Source organism: Mustelus asterias, chromosome 26, assembly GCF_964213995.1.
Source record: "Mustelus asterias chromosome 26, sMusAst1.hap1.1, whole genome shotgun sequence".
Taxonomy (NCBI): domain Eukaryota; kingdom Metazoa; phylum Chordata; class Chondrichthyes; order Carcharhiniformes; family Triakidae; genus Mustelus; species Mustelus asterias.
This window is the reverse complement of record NC_135826.1, coordinates 32308899-32334174: the sequence shown is the minus strand read 5'-3', so window position 1 is coordinate 32334174 and position 25276 is coordinate 32308899. Positions and strand designations below refer to the sequence as shown.

Here is a 25276-nt window from a genome sequence, read left to right as displayed (position 1 = left end):
CCTGAGGAAATAGTCTTTGAACGTTCACTCTATCTATCCCCTTCATCATTTTATAAACCTCTATTAAGTCTCCCCTCAGCCTCCTCCGCTCCAGAGAGAACAGCCCTAGCTCCCTCAAACTTTCCTCATAAGACCTACCCTCCAAACCAGGCAGCATCCTGGTAAATCTCCTCTGCACTCTTTCCAGCGCTTCCACATCCTTCTTATAGTGAGGTGACCAGAACTGCACACAATATTCCAAATGTGGTCTCACCAAGGTCCTGTACAGTTGCAGCATAACCCCACGGCTCTTAAACTCCAACCCCCTGTTAATAAAAGCTAACACACTATAGGCCTTCTTCACAGCTCTATCCACTTGAGTGGCAACCTTTAGAGATCTGTGGATATGGACCCCAAGATCTCTCTGTTCCTCCACAGTCTTCAGAACCCTACCTTTGACCCTGTAATCCACATTTAAATTAGTCCTACCAAAATGAATCACCTCACATTTGGATGAAATTCGCAAAATAACTCACTAACTCACTAATCATTTGCTACTCACAGGGTACAGGACATAAAGTGGCATGATCATACCCAGGTTTGTAGTTCTTAATGTTTTGTTACAGTTCCAACTGACCACATTGTTGTGCCGTACATAGTGAACCATCAGGGAAGTATTCTTGGTGTGCTTTATGGACTAAACCATATCCCTATTTATGAAAAAGGAGTTTATGTTTTCAATTGCAAGAGAGCAGAGGAAATTCCCATACCTCCCTATAAATTCACTTACCCTGACAAGAATACAACTGTCATATAAAAGCAACGTACAATCTACCCCAATAGAACAAGCTAGTTCTGACTAGCTTTGCTTGTTTTAGTGTAGATTATTTCTATTTTAAAGATCAGCGTGACGTTTTATCTTGTAAGTCAGATCTAACATAAGATAGTAAATTCAAACAGCATCCAGAGACATAAAATCATACTTAATCCTCAACCTGCTTCGGTGGTTGGGCACCTTTCCGTAGAGTCCTGTCAATAGAGCTTTAAACCTGTGGCCTATCCACCTGATGTGCTTAATATTTAAAATGGTGCAAAATCAATCTCAATGATGAAAATAACCTTAGCAATCAATCAAGAGCCTCCATTGCCCAGTATCGTGTAAAAATATTCATTTATAATTTGAGTTATTTGAAATAAAGGCATAGAGTAAAGCTCCCCTTATTCTGCTCCAATAATATGTTTGAAATTGAGACCTTGGAGGGAGGCCTTTTACTGCAGTGGTCAGACATTTCCATTTTGTACACCAGTTGTTTTTTGTTACTTCCTTGAATCAGACTGCCAGTTTAGTGTCATGTTATAGGAATGAGGAGGGGGAGTAAGCAATTCAGCTCTTGGAGCCCACTCCACCATTCAGCACGATCTTGGCTGATCTTATCCTGGTCTCAACTCCACTTTCCCGCATGCTCCCCATCGCCCTTGATCCTGCTTTTTATCAAAAACATATCTATCTCTTTCTTGAATCTGTTGATTGATTCTGCCTCCATTCCACTCTGGGGCAGTTAGTTCCACAGATTCACAATCCTCTGAGAGAAGTAGGTTCTCCTCATCTCAGTTTTGAACCTACCTCCTCTCACTCTATGGGGCAAATTCCGCCCATCACAAGAATCGGAGCGGGCGAGGGGCAGACCAGACCGTTGACCTCGGGCGGGATTTTCTGGTTTTGGGGCAAGCGCGGCTGGAAATTCCCACCTTATAACTACCCCACAAGCTGTCCCACAAGTGGGAACATCTGTTCAACATCCACCTTATGAATACCCTTTAGCATTTTATATACCTCAATCAGATTCCCCTCATTCTTTTGAGCTCCAGCGGGTACAAGCCCAAGCTATTCACCTTATGTGCACCTTTGTTCTATGAACTCACAGCCCTTATAACTGGACTAAAGCTGTCCAAAGTAATTTTCAGTTGGATGTTTACAGGAGACAGGGATTTTGGGAAATGTGTCGGAGGAGGGAGGAATAAAAACAACCAAGATCCACTACTGCTGAAGGGAGGAATAGATGAGGATGATATTCATGCAGAAAACAACTTTACGAGAGGAATACGAGTAGAGGGATGAAACTCAGCACCTCCACAGCGTTGTCTCTGGGCATCAGAGTCCTTGGCTGTGCCAAACCTTATTACAAACTCCTCCTGCTACCAAAGCCAAGGATTCCCCAGAATAATATCATGACCCATAATTTCCCTCCAGTGCAGTGCAGCCTTACCCCATATTGCTACACATATCTTGCTGCAATCATCAATTATGGAATGAGATTTAGCATATGTATTTGAAGGAATACACAGAAAACAAAGGCCATCATTTAATGTCATCATAGAATAAATAAGTTGTAGAATTCAATCTCTAAAGCAGCAGCTAACAATCTAAAATGCTGTGTAATAAAAAGGAGATTGCACTTACTCAGTCAATGTAAATCAGTGACCCTGATAATACATTATACGTGACTTAACATTAATAAAACAGCATATCCTCCTGATTCTCATTAGGTAATGTCACAGAAAAACTACTAGTGACACTTAAAATTGCACACATTTCATGGGAGATTTTTATTTTTGAATTGTAAACTCTCAAATATTTACTTTCTTCAAAACAAAAACTTTACAGTATTTCAGTGTATTTTTGAAAATTATTTTGATACAACTGAACAACCAATTTAACTAGGATTTCAATTAAAATTTTAAATAAAAGCTACTTAATAGAAAGCATGTCAAATTGAGACATCCTATTGCTTACACTTTATTATTGTTAACATGTATAAGAAAAGCTGGAGGACAAAGTTTAAAAGCTTTACATGTGATACATACTTATTTTTAGAACTGCTGGCATCCCAAGTTTATTCTGTTGAATAGAAAATCCTGAAAACTATGTATGGTAATTTTTTAAAAATATTATTATGATGGTGTTCATTTTGTTGTTCTCAGGATTTTAATTAAAAAGAGATTCTCTTGGACTCTTGCTTCGGGTAAATAATGGTTTAGATTTTGGTAGTAAATCTGATTCTGCAGATTGGTCAGCTGTTCAGGAAGCCACTCAATTTTTACTGCCTGAGGAATCAATGGCAGTGAAATTGGGCAGGTCCCATATTGGGCAGGTAATCAGCAGCAATCTATTTTACTGCCTGTCAGTATCAGTAAGTTGAACTTCTGTCCCAGAGATATCTGATGACTTCTGAATCCATTGAGGAAAACATTTCCAGAGGATATTGCTGAAACCTGCCCCGCTAGCCTTGACACTTTCCTCTCGAGATATAAAAATTAGCGACTAAATTTTGTCAGTATAGTACCAACGCAGTTCTTACCAAACTCACAAGTGCCGTCCTATCTATCTGTGACAGAGGTAAACTATCCTTCTTCATCCTTCATGATCTATCTACAGCCTTTGACATGGTTGACCACTGCATGTACCTCCGTTATTGCCCAGATGAGTGGCATATGTCTGGTTCCCTCTGTCTAACTAACTGTAACAAAAGCATCACTTTCAAAGGCTTCTCTTCATGTTCCTGTTACCTCTGGCATAGATCCACCAGGATCTATCATTGGCTCCCTCCTATTATTACCATCTGCATGCTGCCCCTCAGCAACATATCCAAAATCAAAGCATTACCTCCACATGTATGCTGACAACAGCCAGCGTGATGTTTTATTCTGCAAATCCGTCCTAGCAGAAGGTAGTAAATTCAAACAGCCTCCAGAGATATAAAACCATACTTAATCCTCAATGTAGGGGAGGTGGTGGTATAGAGGCATTGTCACTGGACCCAGGGTAATGCTCTGGGGGCCCGGGTTCGAATCCCCCTGTGGCTGAAGGTAAAATTTGAATTCAACAAAAATCTGGAATTTGAGGCATAATGATGATCATAAAATGATTGTTGTAAAAACTAATGCCCTTTGGGGAAGGAAATCTGCCACCCTTCCTCGTCTGGCTTACATGTGCCTCTAGACCCACAGCAATGTGGTTGACTCTTGATTGACCTCTGAAATGGCCCAGCAAACCACACAGATAAGAGAAATTAGGGATGGGCAATAAATGCTGGCTCAGCCAGCAATGCCCACATCCCCTGATTTAATTTTTTAAAAATCTGTTTCACCAGTTGGGTACCTTTCCATGGAGGCCTGTCAATGAAGCTTTAAAACTTTGTCCTTTTCACCTGACAGCTCCCCTCACCACAACCTCTCTTGACTCCTCCAATAAGAGTCTGACGTCCAATACTGGATGATTAGAAGTTTTCTCCAAATAAATATTTGAAAGACCAAAGTCTTCCTTGGTCCCTGCCACAAACTCCACCCTGAGAACTCTCTGAGGTTGCACTAACCTGTTTGCAACCCTGATGTCATATTTCCCTCCAAACTGAACTACTAATCACTTATGCATGCCATCACTATGGCTGCCTATTTCCATCTCCACAACACCAACCAATTCCACCCCTGTCCAGGCTCATTTGCTGCCAAAACCCTAATGCATGTTTTATTACCTCTTGACTTGAGTATATCATTGCACTTGTGACAAACCTCCTAAACTCCACCATCCATTAATTTAAGATCATCTAAAACTCTGACCCATCACCCTCATGCTCACTTAGCTACAGTGGTTCCTGGTCTGGCAACAACTTGATCGTAAAGTTTTTTACATCTATCATGGCCTCATCCATCCCTAATTCTGTAACTTCCTCCAATCCTACAACCCTCAAAGATGGGATATCCCCAACTTTTTCAGCCGCAGAACTCGTCTGACCTCCCAAGAGTACTGACACAACTCCTGAGAAACATTCTTATTATGTTAAAGGATTAAACCACAAAAAATGGATTGTTTTGTGCAATAGGTACAAATATACAAAAACAAATTTATAGAAGTATTTTCTATTTCTTATATGCACATATCTGTTATAATTAAAAAGTTCTCTTATTCAACAAAGTACTTACGTCTTACCCTTTTGTTTTTGTTAATGGGAGGAGTGATGCTGTTTCTTTTGCTCACAAATTGTTTAATATTAGGAGCGCTACTGGAAAGCTGGATTCTCGTATCAAACACGCACATATGCCGGAACTTTACCAGCATGTCTGCCCCGGAATCGGGTTGGACAAGGCTCACAGAACAGCATTTTCCATTGGCCTTGGGCAGTATCTTAAGAGCCTTAGGCGGGTGAGGTGGTAAAATTCCGGCAAAACTCTCACAGACGCACATAAATCTCTCTCAGCTCTCTCTTTCATGCACACTCACACTCTCACCTAACCCTCTCACACACACTCACCTCCCTTCTCTCACTCACACAAATAACACACTCATACACACATTGGGCCCGATTTTACCATTTTCATTCCAAGTGCTGAATCAGGGCGTAATGCAGATCCAACTTAGAAATCTGCTTTCAGGTGCCCCCATACGCACTCAGCCATCTCCAGTCCCATTCGCGCTGTGGGTGGGGCTTAGCGCGGCCAAAACGATCGGAGCTCTGAACTGCGCATGCGCAGTTGGAAAAAAAATTTGAAAAAGCGCGCCCGTGTCAGATTGCTCCCAAGCCACAGAAAGTGGCCCAGGAATGACAGGCGAGGGTGCACACACACACATCACTGTCCCCCTTATCTACTTCCCCGCTACCCAGAAACATCACTGTCCCCCTTATCCACCCCCCCCCCCTACTACCCACAAACATCAGTGTCCCCCTTATCCACCCCCCCCACTACCCACAAATATCACTGTCCCCCTTATTCACCCCCCCACTACCCACACACATCACTGTCCCCCTTATCCACCCTCCCACTACCCACACACATCACTCCCCCTTATCCACTCCCCCACTACCCACACACATCACTGTCCCCTTTATCCACCCCCCCCCACTTCCCACGTACATCACTGTCCCCCTTATCCAACCCCCACTACCCAGACCAATCGCCACCCCTGCCCCCCTCCCCCCCCCCCACGATCAGCCGCACAGTGGCAGCGGACCCTCCTGCCCCCCGTGCCCCCACAAGAGATCCGCCTGCCCCCCCCCCACCAGAGATCTGTCTGCCCCCCCAACCAGAGATCCATCTGCCCCCCTCCCCCCCCGCGCACCTGAGATACATCTTACCTGTCTCCCTCCTCCTCCCCCCCAACAACAATCTGGCCTCACTCACCACCCCTACCCCACAGACAACGATCTGGCCTCACTCATTTCCCCCCCCCCCCCCCCCCCAGAGAATGGTCTGCCCTCACTCACCCCCCCCAGAGAATGGTCTGCCCTCACTCACCCCCCCCAGAGAATGGTCTGCCCTCACTCACCACCCCCCCCCCCCCACTAAAGAGGAACATCTGACCCACCTCCTCCTCCCTCCCCACCAGACAACAATCAGCCCTCCCCCTCTCCCCCCCAACCAGAGATACATCTGACCCGCCTTCTCCTCCCTCCCCCCCACCACATCAGACAACGATCTGGCCTCACTCTCCTCCCTGCCCCCCAACCAGAGAATGATCAGCCCCCCCCCCCCCCCCCAAACCCCCTGCCACCACTGATCTGAGTCAGGGAGCCGTTGGAAGCTCTGAACCTGCTCTTCAGAAGCTGGAGCGCCCAATTCAGACTTTTATTTAGCAGGTCCATTACGGCGCAGTTCCGGATCGGCAAACGTGGTGGTAAAGGGGGGAAATGCTAATAAAGTTGGGCAGTTCATTAATTCAATTTAAATGCATGCAAATGCATTTAAATCGCCGTTGCGCCCGTTTTGGGCGCGAATCGAATCACCGCAATTCGGTAAAGTGGCAATCTGCGCCGGCGCGGATCGCGTTAATGACCTCTCACCCGACTTTACCGCGTTTTCGCGCCCAAACACAGGTGCGACGCAATGGTAAAATTGGGCCCATTATCTCTTTCACCTCTGTCTTTCACACATACACTCACACTCTCACCTATCTCACACACACTCACCTCTGCTCTCACACACACAAACCATGCACACACCCTCAACTTTCTCCGCTCACATTCACACATACTCTCACCTCCCTCTCACACACAGGGGAGATTCTCCCAAAAAGAAATCCAAATGTCGAATTTGCGTAAAAACTGGAGTAAATCACTTTTTTTTCAGTGTGAGTTTCAAATTGAATCTCCCACATTCTGTGCTCTGCAGAGTGCCTCAGTGTGAATCATTCCAAAAATCAGTGGGTGGGGCCTGTTCCCGCTGGAGAGGCCAGCAGCATAGCGCTGAGCAGGCCACTACGCATGTGCCAATCTGTCTGTCAGTGCCAAGATTGGTGCATGCGCAGTGGCACCTGTCTGCAGGCCTCCCGATCGTTGGCCAGCCCCGTGACCCCACATCGCCACCCCATGGCATGATCACTGCCCCCCCCCCCTCCCACAAGCATCAGCCTCGACCCCCAACCCCCCCCCCGCCCCCAGTCAGGCCAACTACTCCCCCCACCCTCCCCAAGCCCCGATCACTAGCCTCCCTCCCTCTGTCACTCAGCCCGAATGTAGAATGGCAGTGGGACCCCCAACCCTCACTGATTGCCCCCCGAGGCCCAGCCCCATCAGGCCCCACCTCCCTCTTAGCACTGCCCTATGGTCTGTGGGCAGTGCCAAGGTGTCCTTTGGGCATTGGCACCTTGCCCCTTGGGCAGTGCCAGAGACACAGGCTGGCATTGCCACAGTGGTAATGCCCAGGGGACACCACCCCAGTTGCCCGACCCTCTGGGGGGGCCTCAGTTGCTCCCTCCCCCCCAATTTCAGTGGGGTTGGACCGCCAGCTCCCTGCAGGTGGGGAGCTATACAAAACCCCGCTGGAGTGAAATACTCATTGGAGGAGGGGGGGGGCAGCCGCGGGCGCAGGAGAGGCTAGCAGGCCTTCAGGCTAGTGGAAACTTCAGTCCCGGGTCTGCTAATCATATTTAAATTGTAGTAAAATCCTCATTTGAATAAATTATGCAGCTCCGCCCCGATTTCTGGCACGAGGCTGACAGCGCTGAAAATCCAGCTGCTGGGGACTCGCAGAGGCTGTGGCACCCAGCGGGGAACCCACAAAACGTCCTCCACTCGAGTCTCCTGGCCTGCTGCGCTACAAAAGCAGCACAGCGGGCTGGGAGAATCACCTCCACACATGCACATTCATACTCACATCTCTTTCTCTCTCACACAGGCACACACTCACCTCTATCTCTTTCACACACACTCACCTTTTTCTCTCACACACACGCTCAACTCCTTTCTCACACACACGCATCACTCTCTTGTATGCACTCACTCACCTCTATCTCTCACACACACTTTCACCTCCTTCCCTCACACACACAAATCACACACCATTGCATCTCTCTCTCACACACACATAATCACGTCCCTCTTCCTCAAACACACCACATACACACACACACCTTCTACCCTCTCTCTCACATGCCAGTCATCCCCATTCCCCCCCGTTGCCTTGGTCTCACTCCTGTTCTGAGGCCCGTTCTGCCTCTCGCTTCTGCTTTAAGGGCCACTCGCAAGTGGGAAAGTGAGCTGAGTGAAGGATGCAAAGAGGCTGCAAAGGGATGCAGACCAGTTAAGTCTTGGTGCAGAAGGTGACAGATGGAGTATAATATGAGAAAGTGTGAAATTATCCACTTCAGTCGGAAGAATGTTAAAGTTAATGGTTTTTAAAAGGTGGGAGACTAATAAATATTTATATTGCAAGAGACTTTTTGCCCTGTACACAAATCACAGAATGTTAACAGCAAGCAATTATAAAGACAAATGGTATGTTAGCCCTTATTGCAAGGAAGTAAAGAAGTCTTGCTGCAATTATGCAGGGTGCCTGGTATATAGTTTTCATCTCCTTACTTAAGAAAAGTACACTTGCCTTCAAGGGATGTAACAAAGATTCACGAGATTAATTCCTGGGATGTGAGAAGAGATTGAGTAGAATGGATCTGTATTTTCTGCTGTTCGACAGAATGTACTTGTATTCCCCAGAGTTTAGAAAAATGAGAGGTGATCTCATTGAAATGTATAAAATTCTTAGAAGACGTGACAGGGTGGATTCTGAGAGATTGTTTCCCCTGGTTGGTGAATACTGAACTATCCAAGAAGAAAATCGATAGACTTTTGGATACTAAGGGAATCAGTCGATATGGGAATAGTGTGGGAAGGCAGAGTTGAGGTAGAAGATGAACCATAAATTTATTTCTCATATTCTTTTTGTCCCATGATAAGGTATTGGCCATTAGGACAGAGATGAGAAGATATTTCTTCACTCAGTGTTCTGCATCTCTAGAATGTTCTACCCCAGAGGACTGTAGATGCTTTGTTGATTAGTTGATCAACACTAAGATCAATAGATTTCAGTCACAAAGGGTAGCAAAGAATATGGGGAAAGGGTGGGAAAGTTAAACTAATGTTAAAAGTCGACCATGATCTTACTGGACGGTGGAGAAATCTCAAGAGCTCATAACATTTTGCCCTACTCCTATTTGACATGTTTTTAAGACTGCTATAGAATTTAAGACTGATCAGAAATTTAGTGGCAAAATGATACCCACCTGTGTGCAGGCCATTTTGATCTTACCAATCATCAGGCCCCAGTATACAGAGTTCATCACAGTGTGCACCCATTTGCCATGTAACTACCAACATGATACTAGGTTGTGGAAAATGAACAAAAAGTAACATACGCACCTGTCTATTCCATCAACACGACAGAGTAACTCTTCAATTTCAATGGTCTGGATTCAAAATATGATTCTGAAAATATTACTCACCAAAGTAGTAAGTTACTTTTCAGAGCACTTGAGGTCATAGATCAAAATTCAAATTCCTCTTCCTTTCGTATCATTGCCTCTTCAGTGTCATTATGTTAAACATTGCAATAACATTACTTTAGAGGGTTACCAGCCCCTAGGTACTCATCACCAACCAAGCATAGCAAGTAATAATGATAAGACCCTTAATTAAGACTGACCATAGACCTAATGCCTGAACACACTGATGTTAGAATCCCTTCACTGCCAGTGATCAGTATTTCCGTATTTAAGAGGTGTGTGTTTCTTACCATCAAAGAGTGGCTCTCAAATTAAGTAATTCAGCAGTAAGCTTCAGTAAGCTTAAAAATAAAGAAGGCTATTTAGACTCACACACCCTGAATTAAATGTGTCATTTCACACATTCTTTCAGACATACGCTCACACCCATAAAGATTGTAAACAGGTAGCGTGCTGTTACAGCTTCTGTAAACAGATTCTTGTAGACTTTAAAAGCAGACAACAAAATATCTTCCTCATCTTGTAACTGAGATTCTGAAGTTGTACTTTTCCAAATAAGGAGGTGATGTTTATGTTGTTTACAAATATTGTGTTGTTGTTTAACACTTTGAGAGTTTGAGACAGTGGGTGGGGTTTTACGGCCTCGCTCGCCCCAAAGCCGTAAAATCCTACCCGAGTTCAACGGACCTTTCCATGATCCGCCCGTCGCCCATTCCGATTCCCATGGTGAGCGGGACAGTAAAATTCGCCCCAATGTCTTTATGTTTGAATGACCCACTCAAATTGATAATAGCTTTTTGGATTAGTTGCAGGAAAGGGCATTGATACAACATCGGTCTGTTCCTTTGTTCCCTCTTGGGACAGGGTCGTGGTTGTGCAGACTCTTGGGCAGCCACCTTCTCAACCTTTTACGTCCCAATTTAAAAATCCGTCTGGAGTTCAGAATTGAATATGTCGGTACTGGGCATGACAAAACTCTGCACTGATATCATGAATATCTTTGCTGGAGATTCCTGTGAAACTCTCAACATAGTTTCCTTTTGAATGCCAGGTTTTCTCTCAGTGCCTCACTCGGTCAATGTCACAGTTGGGCATTAGTTTTACAGGTAGGCTGAACTGATTCCAGCACCATTTGTTTTGAGGGGCATGTTTCTGAAATTGTCCCTTGTGAATACTTGGAGCAAGTAGTCATTTAGAGCATTTCTCTTTTGTCTTTCGCTCAGTTTCAAGTCTATTTTCATCCTTTATGGTTTCCACCCATTTTCTCACCCTTATTCTTGTGGTGCAGCAAGACGCTTTATTCTGTTGTGCCCCCACCCTGCTGCAATGCAATTTCCAATGCAATTATCTTTACCCCTCTGAACACCCTTTTAGCAGAATTGCTTCAGTGAAGTCCTGTCTGACCTGCAACATAGAAACAAACAACTGAACCAAGGGAACTGGGAACTTATGGAACTGCGAAAACAACTCCAGTTTGAAGTATCCCACTTAAAGCAGAATACAATGCAGTCAAACAATTATTTAACCATTCTGCAGACAGTTATGTTGCTAATAAATGATTCATTCAGATAGATCACTGACTTAAAGTCTGCTGGTGAATTGATTACTTTTGACACCTGACTTGCACATCAAAAAGCTTAGTTATCTTTCTAACAGCTCACTTGGTACAAATGTGAGAGTGCAAGCTTGCATGTATCAACATGTCAAACACAAAAGGATTCTGAAGGTAATTGTCTCATGTGGACAATTGACAGCACTGCACAGAACAGCTTAGCACCTACTCCTGAAACACTATTTGGGAGGGAATTCCTGTGCCTAAAGCATGGCCACCAATGCTGGGGCAATGGGTCAGGGGTGCACAAAAGGCCAGAATCTGAGAAAGAAAAATATCTGGGAGGTTACAGAAATAAGGAGGGGAAAGATCTCCAAAGGATTTAAATTTGAGGATAAGAATTTTAATTTTGAAGTGTTTAGGGATGAATGAACTTGCATTGACATAAAATCTTTCACAACCTCAATATGGTGCAGGGGTAGGGCTGAGGCTGGTGGTGATACACCAGAGGCAGCTGAATGGATCGTCTCAATCCTTGTGACAAAGAAGTCCTTTATCTCCTTGAGCTTGATGAACACAAGTGCGGAGGAGGCTGGGTAGCAGGGTTTAAGGAGATTGTTGATAGATTAGGATAGAGATGGGAGTTATCTTTGCACTAAAGAGTGATTCTGAAATAGTTTTGATATGTGAGAGTGAGGCCTACTGTGCTTGATATGATTTATGCATGTCTAGAGATGGGTAGCTAACGCAGTTTGTGTGTCAGGTACTTTCAAGTCTGTGCTCCTTTGATTGACAAAATGAACAGATGAACACATACAAGAAGGAACACCAGGATGAGAAAGAATAAGGGTCTTCATTGGTCTAGGTCCATCAACGGTAGAGGAGTTCGAAAAGCTGAGAAAATCAGCAGCTGCAAAATAGAACCATGGAATCCATACACTGCAGAAAGAGGCCGTACAGCCCATTGAGTCTGCACTGACGCTTCCAAGGAGCATCCCACCCAGGCCCCACCCCTCCATCCTATCCCTGTAACCCCACACATTTACCATGACTAATCCACAAATCTTGGGACACTAAGGGACAATTTAGCATGGCCAGTCCACCTAACCTGCACATCTTTGGACTGTGAGAGGAAACACCAATGTGCCACCGTGTCGCCCTGGGCAAATGCAAGACCAAAGTTTTGGCAGTTTGAAAGTACATTTGTAAGTGACAGGTGAATAATTTATTACTGAGACAGATTTAGAAGGACATTAAGTCAGTCTCCTTTCAAAAATATTACGATCCGACTCACATACACCTGCACGCATACTTTTAATACAACAAATGTACTCGAATGACTTTAAATGAATTTACTCCCCTGTTGCACGATGACAGAATAATCTGTGCTGCTGAGAAAGAGAAGCATTGCACAAGACACCCAAAAAGGAATCTGTGGGAGGGGAAAGGTCACAGAGAAGAGGATGTACATGTGCTTAAACTGGCACCCCAGTCTTGCACTTAGAGTCAAGCCATTGTCAACAGTCTCCACAGACATTCTAAGTGAGCTAAAACTGGTTGTGACTTTCGAGATATTCTACAGTGGTGTTACAGCTGCTGGACCTAAAATTCCCCAGAAAACTGAACTCCTGATGTGGTTAACTGATAGCAGAAAAAGTCACTGGAAAGTTCGCAAAGCATAGTTGCAGTAATTTTTAACTGTGGCACGATGACCGAATAATCTGTGCTGCTGAGAAAGTGGACACAGAAGCATTGCACAAGACACCCAAACAGGAATCCGTGGGAGGGGAAAGGTCACAGAGAAGAGGATGTACATGTGCTTAAACTGGCACCCCCTGTATCTGTCTGATGACGGGAAGACGAAGGACAGGAAGTAGCTATTCCTTTCTTGTGGGTAGAACTGTTAGTGTGAAACTCAGTGTGGGTGATACAGCGTGTTATCTGCCGTAACCCATGTTGCCTCTAGATGCCAAAACACTACCACAAACCAGATTTACATTACAGTTAACACGATAACATATTTCTTTTAGGGCTGACATAACTTTAAGTTGACCTTATTTCAACTTTGTGTTGAATTACAACAGCCTTTTTGGTAAGTTTTCCCAGTCAAAAACAGTTACTTAACTTTTGTGACCTCAATTCTGTGTGTCACGTGTATCACATGGACATTCCCCACTTGAATTTACACTAACACAATTATTTTAGAGCATTTATCATCTTTTATCATGCATGATTCTTTTCTGTAAGAGGAAAGATTGCTGTTAATTCTTGGATGAGCAAGTAATATAATATTATTTTCAATAATGCTGACAGCAGTGAATTTTGCAATTTATGAAAGCAAAGTTTAGCAATTGTAGTTCATTATAAGAAACTCCAGAGTCAGCGTGAAAATGCTATTAGCGATTATTTATTTCTAGTAGATAGAAGTGAATTCCACATATGGGATTGGGGAGGGTGGGGGGGTGTGGGAAGGGGGTGGACAGAGCTATTTGAGGAGTGCCTTTTGCTCTGCCAAGTCACATTCAGGCAATGTTATTTGGCTCCTGGGGGCAGCCTTAATTGAGTATCCCACATTTAACTGGCAGGGGTGAAACCATAGCCATGCAGGTGCTTTGCCCAGACTCAGGTAGAGTCAATGATCAGGGTAGCCGAAGAAATTAAACCGCAGCGTCGCCTGATGCAATTTTTCACAGCCATTTCGGCCTTTTGGCTAAGATGAACTGTGAGATCAAGTCTGGGAGGGGGTGCACTGCCTCATCTTGTCAGCTTGGATCTTGTTTGATAAAGCCCAAGATGGCGTGTATATCCGTGTCTTATCAGCTTGAATCTGGTTTGTCTCTCTCATGGGGATCATGAATTGGATTCAATTTGAATTTGGTATTTTGGATGGAATAGAACATTTTTAAAGATGTTACTTGGCTCCTCTGGTATAAGCCCACCACACCTTCCCACATCATGGTCTTTATTCCCATGTTCACCATTAAAAGCAGCTTTAGGAAGATCCATGCTATGCCTCAAAGCTTCCAAATGTGTGTGGCATAAAAAGGTTGTGCTATAAAATTAATAATTTCCCATTTATCAAGTCATTGAAAAAATTATAAGGGATGCCACTCGGTGCCATATTGTTATCCACAAATACTCCCCCATCAGACCATAAAGCTGAGTCTATGTTACAATTAAATGTATTGCAAGAAAGAAATTCACAAACGTGCAAAAAATAAGTACAACGCCACAATATTAAACTTAATTATTGATCTGATGATCATTTACACAGTTGCACTTTTTTCTCACCCTCATATTCTCACCCTCATATTCTGGGCATGAACACAGTATTGAATTGAAATGAATTCATATTCTAGAGGTGTGCGGGTTAGATGGATTGGCCATGATAAATTGCCCCTTAGACTCCAGGGGGATTAACAGGGTAAATACGTGGGGTTGCGGGGATAAGGCATGGGTGGGATTGTTGTCGGTGCAAGCTTGACGGGATGAATGGCCTCCTTCTGCACTGTAGGGTTTCTACGATTCTAGGACAGCTGTCTAGAAATTCCCCTCAATTCCATTGAAGTGGAGGGCAGCTTCTTTGAAGAAGCACCTAGTTTTTCAAATAGATGAGGATGTGGTTAGCAGTCCCATTACTGTCTCAGGAGACATTTATTATGAAATGAAATATTTTAATATTTGCATCTGTAAGGAAACCCTCTTTGAGTGTATCAATCACTGACAGTGAGTTCCATTTCTTCTCTCAGTGGCAAATTTGCATACATAAACTATTCTTGACCTGATTGTGTTTAATTTTGAGGTAATAGCCAGTCAGTTGTGTCCCACTGGGACTGCTCTCAGTTCACTGGTATCACCCTCAAAAGGTTATGTGTTCATGTCCCATTCCAGATACTTGAGCGGTTAATCTAATCTGGACCAAGGTTTCATCTGCCTTCTCAGATGGACGTCAAAGATGTCATGGAATGATTCAAAGAAAAACTGGGGAAAAGACAGGGGTCATTGTGCATGCGCCGATCTCGGCGCTGACAGCTCGGCACGTGGTGTAGTGGCCCGCTCAGCGCTATGCTGCCGGCCTCTCCAGTGGGAATAGGCCCTGCCCACTAAATTTCCAGTGCGACTTATGGTAGTGCACTCTGCGGGGCACTGAGTGTGGGAGATTCAATTTGAAACTCCCGCTGAAAAAAACCAGCATCATTTACTCCAGTTTTCATGCGATTTCAGCACTTTGAATTTTTTGGGGGAGAATGGCCACAATTATTTTGTATCAATGGCACTCCTGATATAGCTGGAGATGGGGAAGTATGCTTTGAAGCGCGCCTATGCACGGTGCAAGAATCTTTGGCTAATCAGCCTTTTCTATACTTGTGCTAATGTCCTATATTCTCCTTGCCTGAATACGCTACAAGAAGTCTCACAACACCAGGTTAAAGTTGGACTTTAACCTGGTGCTGTGAGACTTCTTACTGTGTTTACCCCAGTTCAACGCCGGCATCTCCACATCATGAATACACTATGGCCATAGCTACTTTGAAAATCCTGGAATGTAAGTTACGTGGTTCTGTCTCTAGTATCCTGTAGCGAGAGCGTGCACCATGGACTCATGGTTTTTTCTTGTTATCCTGTGTATGGAACCAAAAGAGATGGGGGAGATACTAAATGGGTTTTTTTGCATCCGTATTCACTGAGGAAACGGACATGGAGTCTACGGAAATAGGGCAAACAGGTAGGGAGGTCATGAAACCTTTACAGATTAAAGGGGAGGAGGTGCTCGCTGTCTTGAGGCAAATCAGAGTGGATAAATCCCCAGGACCAGACAGGGTATTCCCACGGACCTTGAGGGAAGCTAGTGTTGAACTTGCAGGGGCCCTGGCAGACATATTTAAAATGTCAGTATTCACGGGGGAGGTGCCGGATGATTGGAGGGTGGCTCATGTTGTTCCGTTGTTTAAAAAAGGTTCCAAAAGAAATCCGGGAAATTATAGGCCAGTAAGTTTGACGTCGATGGTGGGCAAGTTATTGGAAGGTGTGATAAGGGATAGGATCTACAAATATTTGGATAGACAGGGACTTATTAGGGAGAGTCAACATGGCTTTGTGCGTGGTAGGTCATGTTTGACCAATCTATTAGAGTTTTTCGAGGAGGTTACCAGGAAAGTGGATGAAGGGAAGGCGGTGGATGTTGTCTACCTGGATTTCAGCAAGGCCTTTGACAAGGTCCCTCATGGGAGGTTAGTTAGGAAGGTTCAGTCGCTAGGTATACATGGGGAGGTAGTAAATTGGATAAGACACTGGCTCAATGGAAGAAGCCAGAGAGTGGTTGTGGAGGATTGCTTCTCTGAGTGGATAGGGTCATAATGAGTGCCTTTGGTACATTGGCCTTTATAAATCGGAGTATCGAGTATAAAAGTTGGAGTGTTATGGTAAGGTTATATAAGGCAGTGGTGAGGCTGAATTTGGAGTATTGTGTACAGTTGTGGTCACCTAGTTCCAGGAAGGATGTAAATAAGATTGAAAGAGTGCAGAGAAGGTTCACAAGGATGTTGCCGGGATTTGAGAAGCTGAGTTACAGAGAGAGATTGAAGAGGTTGGGACTTTATTCCCTGGAGCGTAGAAGATTGAGGGGAGATTTGATAGAGGCGTATAAGATTTTGATGGGTATAGATAGAGTGAATGCAAGCAGGCTTTTTCCGCTGAGGCTAGGGGGAAAAAAAACCAGAGGGCATGGGTTAAGGGTGAAAGGAGAAAAATTTAAAGGGAATATTAGGGGGGGCTTCTTCACGCAGAGAGTTGTGGGAGTGTGGAATGAGCTGCCGGATAAAGTGGTAAATGCTTTTAACATTTAAGAAAAACTTGGACGGGTTCATGGATGAGAGGGGTGTGGAGGGATATGGTCCAAGTGCAGGTCAGTGGGACTAGGCAAAAAATGGTTCGGCACAGACAAGAAAGGCCAAAAGGCCTGTTTCTGAGCTGTAATTTTCTATGGTTCTATGGTTCTATTTTCCCCCAATCTCTGAAACATTCCTTCATTGTTTGTATTTTTGGAGGTGTAGTTTGTGATGACAAATTCAAAACAGCTGCATTGGTGCTCTCTTGTTCTGTACATGTGGAAAATGATTATGCTGTACAGTCTCAAATCTTGAGGGTTTGTTGCGTTGTTTGTAAAGATGGGAAAAATCTTCAATAAAAATATATTAATAAAAAGGACTCACTGCAAAAAACCTCTAATTTTAAAAAATTTGTCCATGGGATGTAGGTGTCGCTGGCTAGGCCAGCATTTATTGCTTATCCCTAATTGCCCTTGAAAAGGTGACGATGAACTGCCTTCTTGAACTGTTGAAGTGTCTGTGATGCAGGTATATCACAGTGCTGTTAGGAAGGGAGTTCCAGAATTTTGACCGAGTGATACTGAAGGAACTGCAATAAAGTTCCAAGTCAGGGTGGCGTGTGGCTTGGAAGGGGACTGTTTTGGGAAAATTACTCTCCACCCACTTTATACGAGCAAATTTACCACAAGATATCACAGTGACCATGTTTTATATTACTTAGTATTCCATCTGTCTTTCGTATGTCGTGATTTCAGCCCTAGCCAGGAGCTGTTTTGAACGTACAAAAAGTTGCGCTGCATGAGATGGCAACTCCCTTGGATCACTCAGCTGTGATAAGAAAATTATCGGTGAATATCTTCCATTTGATGGTAAAGCTAACAATAAGATCAAATCGATCAAGAACAATATTAGCAGAGGTCCAAGAGCAGATATAATGCCTGAAATCTTGCTTGGGCAATGGTTGCGACCAGTAAGACATAAGCAAATTTGTTAAAAAGTAACAACAAGCTGGAGAGTACCACCGTGAAGAATAAGTTTAAGTTCAGGATTCAGTCCTTGGCCTTCTGCAGCACGGTGGCACAGTGGTTAGCACTGCTGCCTCACAACACCAGGGACCCCGGCTTGGGTCACTGTCTATGTGGAGTCTGCCCATTCTCCCCATCTCTGCGTGGATTTCCTCCAGGTGCTCCGGTTTCCTCCCACAGTCCGAAAGACGTGCTGGTTAGGTGCATTGGCCATGCTAAATTCTTCCTCAGTGTACCCGAACAGGCACCGGAGTGTGGCGACTAGGGGATTTTCACAGTAACTTCACTGCAATGTTAATGTAAGCCTACTTGTGACAATAAATAAACTTATAAATAAACTTAAACTCTTCAGCAGTGAGAAAGTTCTATGTCTGGATTTTCCTCCATAATCTTGCCCTCACAAAATGGGTGGCCCATCTCCCTGCATATTAGCCATGATATGTATGATAGCACAGCCAATGGTGCTGGATTGAGTTAATGAGAACAAGTTAGTGAATAAATGGGAATCCTGTGGTACAGCTCACAGTTTTTGAAGTGGTACTAATAATAGCATGAGAGTAAAGGATACCACATAGTATATACCACCATTACAAATGTGAAGATTATAAGAAGAAAAAATGGATAAATATTGCATAACCCTTGTGCCATTCAACCTACCAGCATGCTCCGCAATACACTCAAGCTCCTTAAGGATAGTAAACCACTAGGATTTAATTTTGACACAGGACCAGAAGCAATGCAGGTAGTTCCCCATGTCACCTTGCACCCCTGGCATAATGAGGATCATCCTCAGAAGACAAACACGGGACACGGTGGACAGAGTACCCTTCGTCGTCCAGTACTTCCCCGGAGCGGAGAAGCTACGACATCTCTTCCGGAGCCGTCAACATGTCATTGATGAAGACGAACACCTCGCCAAGGCTATCCCCACACCCCCACTTCTTGCCTTCAAACAACTGCACAACCTCAAACAGACCAGTGTCCGCAACAAACTACCCACCCTTCAGGAGAACAGTGACCACGACACCACACAACCCTGCCACAGCAACCTCTGCAAGATGTGCCGGATCATCGACATGGATGCCATCATCTCACATGAGAACAACATCCACCAGGTACGCGGTACATACTCTTGCAACTCGGCCAACGTTGTCTACCTGATACGCTGCAGGAAAGGATGTCCCGAGGCATGGTACATTGGGGAAACCATGCAGATGCTACGACAATGGATGAACGAACACCGCTCGACAATCACCAGGCAAGACTGTTCTCTTCTTGTTGGGGAGCACTTCAGCGGTCACGGGCATTTGGCCTCTGATCTTCGGGTAAGCGTTCTCCAAGGCGGCCTTCACGACACACGACAACGCAGAGTCGCTGAGCAGAAACTGATAGCCAAGTTCCGCACACATGAGGACAGCTTCAACCGGGATCTTGGGTTCATGTCACACTATCTGTAACCCCCACAACTTGCCTGGACTTGCAAAATCTCACTAGCTGTCCTGTCTGGAGACAATACACATCACTTTAACCTGTACTTAATGCTCTCTCCACTCACATTGTCTGTACCTTTAAGACTTGATTAGCTGTAAAGAATCGCATTCCAATCATTATTCTGTAAATTGAGTTTGTGTCTCTGTATGCCCTGTTTGTGAGCAGATCTCCCACTCCACCTGACGAAGGAGCAGCGCTCCGAAAGCTAGTGGCGTTTGCTACCAAATAAACCTTTTGGACTTTAACCTGGTGTTGTTAGACTTCTTACTATAATGAGGATATAGCAGGATCAAATTTGTGTCGTAAGCGTGGCCCTCAGTCATTTGTAAACCTTGATGCTTCCCCACCCCAGCTGGAAGTGCGCCAGCTGTCCCTTCACTATCTGCCACACATAAATACTGCTCAGGAGACAGGACCCAGCAAGCTGTCCAGTTTCCAGGAAGGACCAAGAAGAGTGGTAACTGAGCTTGTATCCCTACAAGCTTCCGAAGTTGCTAGATGTCGAGAGTGAGTCCCACTATGTAGCTCTAGACACTTTGCTGGTAGAAGTACAGTGCGATGTAATGCCAAAACATTTAGGTTGTTAATCCAATGCCACAGTCATTACATCCATACCCATTAAGTGTGTGATCATGCTATTATTAGTACCACTTCAAAAACAGTGAGCTGTACCACAGGATTCCCACTTACTCACTAACTTGTTCTCATTAACTCAATCCAGCACCATTGGCTGTGTTATTTGTACATATTCTTAACATGCTTATGTTAAATTCATTTTGCTACTGGAGATATTAACCCATTTACTTCCACACTGTATTGACATAAAAATAAAATTAAATTGACTGTGCTGCTCTCTTAATTCTTTGTCTTTTTTTTTAGAATATTTTTATTAAAAGTTTTAATTTTACATTTGCCACAAAATGCCACAAATCTTCAAAATCTAGTACAGTATAGAGTAATCATTAGTCCACATTAACATTCAGAAAAGACCAGCGAATATTCATACAAATGATTATAATTATCCATCATTGCAATTGTTGTAGCAGGTGTCTTCTCTCATACGGATAAAGAAAGGATATCAGAAAGAGTGCAGGATCTCAGGATAACACGATAAAATCATGAGCACATGGCCCCAAGGTGCACCATCTCCTCCACAGGATAACTTAGACAGGGTTGCAAAATATATGGGATCCCTTATGGGATAATATACAAGAGCCTAATTTAGCATCCCAGGATGTTCAGGCAATGAAAGGATAACCCAGAAAAGGGTACTGCCATTGGTACAGGCCATAGCATTGCAGCATATGCTCTCATGTATATGAACCTGTAAGCCAAGGACTCACAGACCTCGCCCAAACACATAGGACTACAAACCTCCCTCCTCCACAACCAAATCAGAGGCACCGATCAGACTGCACATCACCAGAAAGTTTTAACCGTTTTCCTCCAAGGAAACACAACTGACAAGGAGAAGGAGAATCATTGAGACACACGTCAACAGGATATCTCAGGGAGGAATACAACTCTTCACCTCCCAACAAGATAAGGGAAATGCACCAGAATAAACTATAACAAATCAGAGCCTACATCAACACCCCACCAACCTTGTTAAAGAGAGAAAGCCCCAAAAAGAGAGGATTGTCTAATACATGCCAAATGTAATTTTTCAGTGTACAATCTCACAAGAAGGATACCAGGAACAGAGCAGCACAACCTTACCATGAACAGGACATTCCATTCCCCAATCCCCACCCACGGGAGTCCAAACTTAGAGGGCAGACATACTGAAGTCCCCACATAACACCACTTGGAAAAGGAGACCTACTCTTCCAACCAGCCAAATCTCCAACCGAAGAAATACTGCAACAGTGCTGAACCACCACACCTGGACTCGCACTCAGGCCCCACAACCAACAGGACACCAGATCCCCAGGGGAACCAAGCCTCAGGAAGAAGATCAGTCCGGAGGCCCCCAAAGTTCCCCCTTGGGGAGAACACCTTGCTCCCCCATCTAACATAACCTCCACCTGACCCAGATAAACACAGCCACTGCTGCCCTGCTATACCCTACATTAAGAGCCACCAAACCAAGAATATTCACATCACTCTTACACACCAACTATCCCCCTCTGGAGGTATCCCAAGAGCGCCACCTAGGCCCCACTATTAATGAGATTCAACTCATTTCCCATCATCAGAGAAACCCTAACAACTGGATAATAAGACCACCGTACATTCCATGGACCAAATAATCAAGTAACCACTGCCACTGTCCACGCAGCCATATCAAAAGAGAAGACCAACCTAACAAGGCTAGATATTCAAAGGTTAGTTACCTGCACCCGGGGGTGCACCAAAACTTAATTTCCCCCACTCCAACATCACGGGAGATGCCAACAACAGAGAAAAAAACTACCCAAGATACATGATCTGTCTGTAATTTCTCAGGAAATAAGCAGGGATTCCTTAATCCCATATTTACCAAAATACAAAAGAAAAACTCAACTCCAATAAGTACTCATTTGTGACAGCGCAGAGAACTGTTCCATACAGGTTTTGTGTGCTGTGCCATTCTACCAATAATATAAAGATGTACAAATGCAAGGGTTCATACAGACTTGGATTATTCCCTGCAGGGGATTGCCATGCAAATTCAAATATATTGATCTGATTGCGATTTGAAGAAGGATATTAAGGTGAACCAGCAGCTCTCAGTGGGTATTTGCCCATCCACTTTACCATCTCTTCTCACCTCTCTCACATTCCATTGTTACAGCCTCAATTCCCCAGTCTCAAATAGAGTCACCTGCTGTAGCAGGTCCTCCCCTGGTAGTGGTGACTTGCCATTTGTTAAAAGCAGTCTCCCATAGAAAAAAAAGAGATGTTCATGATTAACTGTGGAATCAGGACACCCTGCAACAGTGAAAGTGCCTTTTCTCTTTGCTATGTGAAGAGTTGAAAGTGAAGCCAATGCTGTTACAGGTGGTGCATCTGTAAAGATAAAGTTAATTATTTATTCATCTCAAGTAAGGCTTAACATTAATACTGCAATGAAGTTACTGTGAAATCCCCCTAGTTGCCACACTCCAGCGCCTGTTCAGGTCAATGCACTTAACCAGCACGTCTTTCAGAATGTGGGAGGAAACCGGAGCACCCGAAGGGAACCCACACAGACACAGGGAGGGAGAATGTGCAAACCCCACACAGACAGTGACCCAAGCCGGGAATTGAACCCGGGTCCTTGGTGCTGTGAAGCAATAGTGCTAACCATTGTGCTACCATGTCACCCCACTGTGGTGGAGCATCTGTAGCTTGTGAGCAGAGAGATTTCCAAATGTGTATGAGATTGTTCCATGCTTACTTATGTTGTTGGAAGAAGGCTCACTGTTTAATTTCTGTGTCACGATTCACACATATTTCCTCTCTGCAAGATCCCTGGCTTTATAAATAGAGTAAGAAGTCATAGAAACCCTACAGTACAGAAAGTGGCCATTCGGCCCATCGAGTCTGCACCGACCACAATCCCACCCAGGCCCTACCCCCATATCCCTACATATTTTACCCACTAATCCCTCTAATCTACGCATCCCTGAACATTAAGGGGCAATTTTAGCATGGCCAATCAACCTAACCCGCACATCTTTGGACTGTGGGAGGAAACCGGAGCACCCGGAGGAAACCCACGCACACACGAGGAGAATGTGCAAACTCCACACAGACAGTGACCCAAGCCGGGAATCGAACCCAGGTCCCTGGAGCTGTGAAGCAGCAGTGCTAACCACTGTGCTACCGTGCTGCTGGCAGCGCTCTGAAAGCTAGTGGCTTGTGCTACCAAATAAACTTGTTGGACTTTAACCTGGTGTTGTGAGACTTCTTACTGTGTTTACCCCAGTCCAACGCCGGCATCTCCACATCATTTATAAATAGAGGCATAGATTTCAAAAGTAAGGAATTTATCATAAACCTTAAAAAAGACTGGTTCAGTCCTCACTAGAATATTGTGACCAGTTCTGGGCATCACATTTGTGATTGTGAAATTGATTGTGTCTGTATATGCCCTGTTTGTGAACACAAGTCCTCACTCACCTGATGAAGGAGCCTGAGACTCCGAAAGCTAGTGCTGCCAAATAAACCTGTTGGACTTTAACCTGGTGTTGTGAGACTTCTTACTGTGCTTACCCCAGTCCAACATCGGCATCTCCACGTCATCACACTTTAGGCAGGGTGTGAAGGCATTAGACTGGCTGCAGAAAAGATTCATGGGAATGGTTCCAAGAATGAGGAACTTCTGTTACATGACTACATTGGAGAAACTGGCTGTTTTCTTTGGAGAAGAGAAGGCTGAAGAGAAATTTGAGAGAGAGGCTCAACATCATGAGGGAGCTGAACATGAGTAGATAGGGAGAAACGGTTCCCATAGGTGCAAGGACTGAGAATCAGAAGATAGTGATATAAAAGAAGCAAAAATGACGTGAGGAAAAACATTTTTATGCAGTGAATGGTTAGGGTCTGGAATGCACTGCCAGAAAATGTGGCGGAGGCAGATTCACTTGTGATTTTCAGAAGAGAATTAAGTAGCTATCTGAGGAGAGAAAATTTTCTGGGCAATGGCGAAAAGACATGGTGGTGAAACTAGATGAGTTGCTCTTGGAGAGAGCCGGTGATCCAAAAGGCCCTCTTCTGTGCTGTATCCATTCATTGATTCTAATGTAATGACAACCGGGTGATTGAAGCAGGGAAAGAAAACAGTATTTCGACACCAGTGCTGAAACTATTGTTATGGCCATAACATTCCTGTTCCCAACATTTGGTGTTACGCTCTGAGTTGATGAGTGTTGCACCTCTGGGAAACGCCTCTCCTCAACTTAGTGCTCACACTCCTTTCAATGAAAAGCAAATGATGCTTTCACAAACTGTTCATTGACTTGTTATGTCTCGTCTTTTGCAGAACACACAGAATTTCATGACAGCTTTGTGACTTCAGGCGTCTTCAATGTAAATGAGCTAGTTCAAGTATCCAGAAGTAAGTGTTGTTTTTATTCAAGTCCCTTTAATAGCTTCAGTACCATATTTAGCATAGACCCTTAAAAAATGTCTTCAGATTGGTTATTAGAAACAGTGGTCATTTGTAGCAAAACATTTCACTTTTATTATTCATATCTGATGCTATATTATAGATGAAACCGGACAAGTTGCTATTGTATTATGGTAAAATAATTTAGGTTTAATTTCAGAAAGATGCTTGTAAGGAAAAGTTTAATTTAACTTTTAGGGTTGGATTGTAAGATAGTTACATATGAGCCAGGTTATTCATCCCATCTTAATTCATCCGCAGGAAAGATCTCTAACAGCTTCCTGTTGTAGCATTCTGGTGATTTCCGTAAATGATTCCAGTGTTTTCTTTCCCTGCTAGAAATTCAATCCACATGTGAAACACTCTTTTTGTGAACAAAAAAAAAGTCCCTGATATCAGTCCTAAACTAGTTTGAACTTGTGTCCCCTTCTTCTCTTGTAGTTTAATTTAAAGTAATAAGATTTTTGTATCCTCAACAATCTTGTAAACCACTTTAAGTGCATGTCTCATGCTTCCTTTCTAGTCTACAAAACTCAAGCTGCTGTCATCTTTTCTGGA

General features: G+C 44.1%; 1 protein-coding gene across 4 annotated transcripts in view; it reads left to right on the top strand.

Moving 5' to 3' along the window:
* nfic (nuclear factor I/C) overlaps nucleotides 1-25276 on the top strand; it is a 459067-nt gene that overhangs the window by 255282 nt on the left and 178509 nt on the right. For all 4 annotated transcript variants that reach the window (XM_078198406.1, XM_078198408.1, XM_078198405.1 and 1 more), the window contains exon 4: nucleotides 24593-24667. In XM_078198406.1, the coding sequence (XP_078054532.1) occupies nucleotides 24593-24667 (75 nt within the window). The remainder of the gene's footprint in view (nucleotides 1-24592; nucleotides 24668-25276) is intronic.